The sequence below is a fragment of the Dermacentor variabilis genome, chromosome 2 (assembly GCF_050947875.1).
Source record: "Dermacentor variabilis isolate Ectoservices chromosome 2, ASM5094787v1, whole genome shotgun sequence".
In the NCBI taxonomy this organism is placed as follows: domain Eukaryota; kingdom Metazoa; phylum Arthropoda; class Arachnida; order Ixodida; family Ixodidae; genus Dermacentor; species Dermacentor variabilis.
This window is the reverse complement of record NC_134569.1, coordinates 171,717,053-171,723,052: the sequence shown is the minus strand read 5'-3', so window position 1 is coordinate 171,723,052 and position 6,000 is coordinate 171,717,053. Positions and strand designations below refer to the sequence as shown.

Here is a 6,000-nt window from a genome sequence, read left to right as displayed (position 1 = left end):
GTTTAGTTTCAAACTTTGTTTCGTTCTGTTTGATGCTGGTTTCGATTTTATGTTCAAATTCCTCCTGTCTTCCTTGGAGTGTCGTGGCTGGCTTGGGTTTCTTTACTCCGGTTTCAATCGGACCGTTCTCGGTTTTACGTTTAATGGCGGTGAGGGCTACGTCCTCTTCCATTGCTGTCTCTTTTTCCTCCCTTATAACTCACGAGGTTTCCTCGTTGCGTGACACTTTCCCGCTCCTCAAACGGTCGTTCTCTTGCCTGAGTTTTTTAATTTCATCCATAAACGCAACATTGCTCTGCCTGATTTGCGCCAATTCTTTCTCTAGCGTCTTAACTCTATTTTGAAAAGCAGCCTCTGCCTCCGCACGCGCCCCGGAAGCCGCGTCCGCCCAGTTCACCTGTAAGGGTCCCGCGGCGCCGTTGACGTTGCTCTTTCCTTTTGGGCTCTGGGATCTTCCTCCCCCCTGTGCTCTGGGAGATTCGGTATTACTGGTCTTGGGTCTGGATCTCGATCTGGTTCTATTCGACGTCGAGCGGCCCCTTTTCCTTGCCTGGAGCTTGGGGTAATCTTCTAGACCAGATCCGTCCCTTGTCCGATGTTCCGACCGCTGTCTCCAGTCTTCCCGTCCTGGCCTGTACAGTCTTTCAGTTTCCCTTTCGTGGTACATCGCTGCTTCTTCCTCTCGTCTGACTCGCTCCCAGCGGCGCCTCTTTACCAAATACGGTAACTTGTACCTGGCATTACATCGGCGATCCGCCGTAGGGTGGTCTTTGCCGCAGAGCTGGCACTTCGCTTCGCACTCGTGGTCCTGTGGCGGGTTTTCCATGCCGCAGCCTCTGCATATCCTGCTGTTCGGGTTCGGGCAGACATCGGCTCTGTGTCCGAGGCGTCCGCACTGGTAGCATATGTCTATTTGCTTCCGGTATAGTGAGCACTTGACCAGTGCCCTTCCGTATCTCACGTAGTTTGGGACGTGATGCCCGTCGAAAAGGATGATGACGTTCGTGGTGTTTCCCATCCTTTTGGCCATGAGGATCGTCGGATTCCTTGGTGTTACAAGCATCTCCACTATTTCTCTAGGAGACACCTCGTGCGTTACTCCTCTCATCACTCCCTTAGATGTATCCTCCGGAGCCGACTTGTACGCGTTGGCTTCGAACTCCTTGTCTCCCATCCTCAGTCGAGTGATAATTCTGTATTTTTCGGCGCACTCCTCCGATGGCGTGCTGATCACTAGAATGTTCTGTTTGTAGTTGGCACACACCGTGTCATCTTCCGATTCCTTCCTGGGGATTCCCGCGGCGTTGGTGACGCAGCATTCTAGGCGATTGATCCCATAGTCGGTGACCTCGAAGCTGTCATGTGGGCGCACTATTATCTTGCACTCCGCCTTCGGCAAACTGGGCATCCTGCTTGCCGCCATGATTTTTCTTGCTTTTTGTCCCTTGTTCCACCTATTAATGAATGCGTTCTCGCTGGAGAAGCGCGCAGCCTGATCCTTGGTTCCGTGAGATATTGTGCGCTCATTGGCACATCCTCCTCTCTTCACAACACGCCAACCTGCTTCGTCCTCATACTCTTCTCTCGTTATATCATCCCCTTCGACGCTCACCGCTGCCATCTTGCAGCTCTAACCCGAAAAGAGGCGGGGCTCCAGCCACCGGGGCTCCAGCCACCAGCTTCGTTGGGTCAGGCTTAGCGGCCGTGTCGGCGCGGCGCTATATAAAGTGGTCGATGTGCCGAAAATAAACGGTCCACCTACTTGAGAATGATATCAGGGTGGTCCGTGGAACTTGCACTTCCTTCTCGATAATAAGGCGTCGGTGAATTCTTCGAATGTACGCCGAGAATCAATCAAAATCTGCGGAGCCGACGCGACACACATCCGCACTTTGCGGATTACCTTGGTTCTATCTAGCTGTGGGGCACTCCCACATTTTTTAACTCTGGCTCAAGTTAGCTGGCACACCCTGTAGATTGGACACACATGACCATATTTCACTCAAAGATTCAGGCAACAGCAAAACAATGTAAGAATAGATAGACCGGCCATTTAACATGTCATTGCAAAGAGTGCGCGTATGCGCCACTGTCCAATAAGGTGTTATTAAAAAAGGCCGTAACTAAGCAGAAACGTGAGGATTCCTGTTGCGCCTGGAATTTCTCTGAGGATTCCCGTGCGATGTTCAAGTGTTGATATTTCCTTGCATAGGCAAGCTGTCAACAACTTGTCAGTAGTAGGACCAAATATAGTTTATTTTTGGTTCAGGCTGTTGGAATGCTGTTGATACCTTATAATTCATATCTTTTGTAGCAGGTAGCGATGAATGCCTGGCCACCGTTGGAGTGCACCTTACTGTGATCATGTAGGCTTTTTTTTCGTAAAAGGAAGGTCCTTTTGGTCGAATGCTGAGTCTTGGATTATGAAGCTTGGAATACTGCCGATATATAGTCAAATATAGACTGGCCTAAAAATTTCGCTGTGTTAGTGCTGTTTGTTCTATGTTATATAACTTCTTACTGTAGCCGTACGGTGTGATGCTGTTGATGTCTAGTAACATAAAGCCATATTTTCATTTCATTTCAAATATATTTGTTTAAATTGGTGTCTTGCACTCTGTTCTCACTTCATTTACTGTTTCCGACAGAGTGAATACTTAGGCAATGGTTAGACCTAGTCATCCACCCCCTGGAATCACATATGTACTCTCATTGTGATGCAATTTATGTGCGTTTATATTTATTGAATAAAATTTGTACACGTTTTTAACAGCTGTATCGTGCTTTCAGATATGTAACGCGCAGATAAAGTTTAGGACAAACAAGGAGGTAGTGCTGACAGAGGCATGGAGACGTAAAACAACAGCCCTTTTTAACAAATTGAATGAAAGAATGGTAAAGTTGCACATTTTGAACATTCTGTGATGTACTTACTATGCTAAATTGCACTATTCATTTTCATTTGGCACTGTTCATCATGCAATATATTTTATGTCGTCTTTAGGTATATTCTCTTCTTCCACTGGCATTTATGCTGCATGGTTCTTTTTTTCTAAGTATCAAATTTGTGATTTAATATGAGCACGGAAATAATAGTTCATTAGTGTGTTTGTCCAAGATGACCTTCATGGCATACTGGAATAAGGAAGTCCTTTGTCATGGCAACGCAATCTAAATCTTGTTAAACTTTCTTGAATGCTATATTACTTAATAACTTTCGACATATAGCAGCTATTCATGACGATTTTTACAAATAAAAATGCATACCGGATGTGGCAGCCGAAGCACAGTGGTTGTTTAGCTCAGCCTTTGATTCGAATTTAGCAGATAAGAGTGTTGTCTTCTGTTTATGCGAAGTCTTGTTCGCTGACGCTTCTGAGGTTTATACGTAAAAGTGGCGAAGCTTTTGGTTTTGGTATTTTACGCACTAAGGTGTACAGCGACATTTGTTGAGTTACTTCTAGTATTACAATTTATTGTAACATTTAACGGTGGCAGAGAGCTGCAGGCGAACTATGCATTTCTTGCACGCAGATTATCATACGTTGTGCGCTCCCATTTTAGCGTATACGTCGTCATGTGACAACCCTGGCGGAAGTCATATTTTCTGTACCAAAGGGTAGTTTCACCAACTATTGCCGTGGTCGTTATGTAGGCCACCATTGTTTGTCGGTCGACAAATTACAATCTGAAGAAGGGTCGTTCTTGCCATCGTAAAGAGGTCCCCTTGACTGCCAAGAGGTGCTTGCATGGATCCCTGAGGTAGTCGCATCGACTCCTTCTTAGTAACACATACTTCTCAATGCTTGTTGCAGGAGGCCGTCCTAGTACTGCGAGGAAGTCACCGGGACTGTCGATCCAAGAGAGTCTGTGTACAGTGTGACGAGCAGATACATCGCAACGTGAGTCGGTTGAGACTCTTTTTTTTTGGAATCTGCTGTGAGGCTTACATGCGTTTATCACTGCATTTATATTACTAAAGTATAGTGCAACAATGCTTTACTTTTTGGCATACCGGCTCCGTCAGACATATTCAATTACGCTGCGAGTCCTGTATTGTGATTTCTTGTGAAGATGGGTTTTAATGGAGTGCTTCTGTGACTTAAAATACTGTCTACCGCTTGATGCTGACGACCGTAGCCGTGAGTAAGCAGCAGCTTTAAAAGATTACCCGTAACAATTCTTCCTACCGTATGTGCGAATACGGATGAGCGACGAGCTGCCAAGAGTGACCAGGCGCGCTCTAAAATCAAAATACCAGAGACAATGTCGTCAGTTATTTAACGTTCTAAACCATTTCTCTGCTGACCGAGACTTGCAGCTTCACCCCGACATGACTCGTTGGCGTTCATGTGTTCCTTGTGGCTCACGGTCGGGCCCTATGGGCGCGTTCCATCGGAGAGGGGAAGATTTTCTGTCGCAGACACTGCAAATGCATCGCTCCACGCGGGCAGCTCAACTATTCAGCAGCAGTGAAGCCATCAGTGGTCGACAGTACTCAGTTGGTCTCCCTCCAACGTAGTGACGAAGCAGAATGCTACTTAGCTTCCATGATCTGAAAAGATCCACCGTGTTCAGCAATACTGGCGGACACAAATCTCGACAATTTCAACGACATTGCAGCAACTTTCCTGGCAAATTTCAGCGCCCGAACATTTGATCACCGTTGGGTGTCCATTCTTTAGCGTCACAAAATACTGTTGCAATGTCCTTTCTCCCGGACCTAACGTTGTGCCTTCGCGTCTTATTGCAGGCAAACTATATACGTTTAGCAGAACCACACGCAGGGAGACCTTGGTTGCTTTCAGCGGCGGCGGAGGCGGGAAGATGACCGTCATAGGATCACTAAATAAATATGCACTGCCTTGGAAGTACCATGTATGCAATCGTCCGAAGCAAAACTCTGCTCCGGCCTTGCACATTAGTTGGATAAGCGAGGATCGCGATAGTAACTTCCACCGTGCCCTTTCTAAACCATCGATCAGTACTCGAACTTCTGAGTGCCGCGGTTCCAGGCACGACAGTACGAGGTTGTGTTCCACCAGTGGTAGATGTCCGGCACCACCGAAGTCTTCTTGAAGTCTTCACTGTGCAGCTTTCGGCAGAGTGCGCAGAAGTTGTAGTAACTGAACGGTTTCACGTTGTACTTGCCCTTCCACTGGAAGTAACTCTTGTACAGATTGTAGTCCTCGGCCACTTTCTTAAGGTGGCGAGCCAAGTGCTTCGGTGAATCGAAGCTAAGGGCGTCGATGAACGATCCCGGAGGCGCAGCGTGAGTGTAGTTTGCTCCGCCATACACGACAGGGACGATGTCGTGCCTTAGCAGCTTGAAAAGCTTCTCGGTGACGTAGTCCTTGCAGATGCAATTCTCGAAGGACAGGTAGAAGAAGTAGTTTTTAGCGAACATATTGTAGCAAGCGGTCTCGTTTTGCCGAGGGCATTTCTTTTCTCCGCAGTATCCGTACACGTCTACATCGAGGTACTTCCGTAAATCTCGCACGTAGTCCTCGCGCTTTCCAGACGTATTGCAGCTGCTGACGGCCCAGGCGGCCATCTTGTACTTCAGCTCCCAGATGCGTTTGAGCGGCTTCTTGGAGTACAGGTTCAGAGCTGGCTTTTGGTCTGTGATCGTGGCGTAGGTGTTCAGGATGTCCGAATCGAGCCTGCATATGAGACGACGAAACAGTTTCTTCAGAGTGGCATTAAGCATGTGTACATACCGGATACTGTTTAAACGAGAGATGTAAAGCAGTGTGGACCACACATCTGCGCCAACGCTTATTAATACCCGCCGTGGTTGCTCAGTGGCTATGGTGTTGGGCTGCTGAGCACGAGGTCGCGGGATCGAATCCCGGCCACGGCGGCCGCATTTCGATGGGGGTGAAATGCGAAAACACCCGTGTGCTTAGATTTAGGTGCACGTTAAAGAACCCCAGGTGGTCAAAATTTCCGGAGTCCTCCACTATGGCGTGCCTCATAATCGGAATGTGGTTTTGGCAC

General features: G+C 47.6%; 1 protein-coding gene across 8 annotated transcripts in view; it reads right to left on the bottom strand.

Moving 5' to 3' along the window:
- Nucleotides 1-2,504: 2,504 nt before the first annotated feature.
- The window catches only part of LOC142572945 (alpha-(1,3)-fucosyltransferase C-like), a 45,485-nt gene continuing 41,989 nt past the window's right edge, over nt 2,505-6,000 (bottom strand). For all 8 annotated transcript variants that reach the window (XM_075682407.1, XM_075682408.1, XM_075682413.1 and 5 more), the window contains one exon: nt 2,505-5,663. In XM_075682407.1, coding sequence (XP_075538522.1) covers nt 4,982-5,663 — 682 coding nt within the window. In that variant the 3' untranslated portion in view covers nt 2,505-4,981. The remainder of the gene's footprint in view (nt 5,664-6,000) is intronic.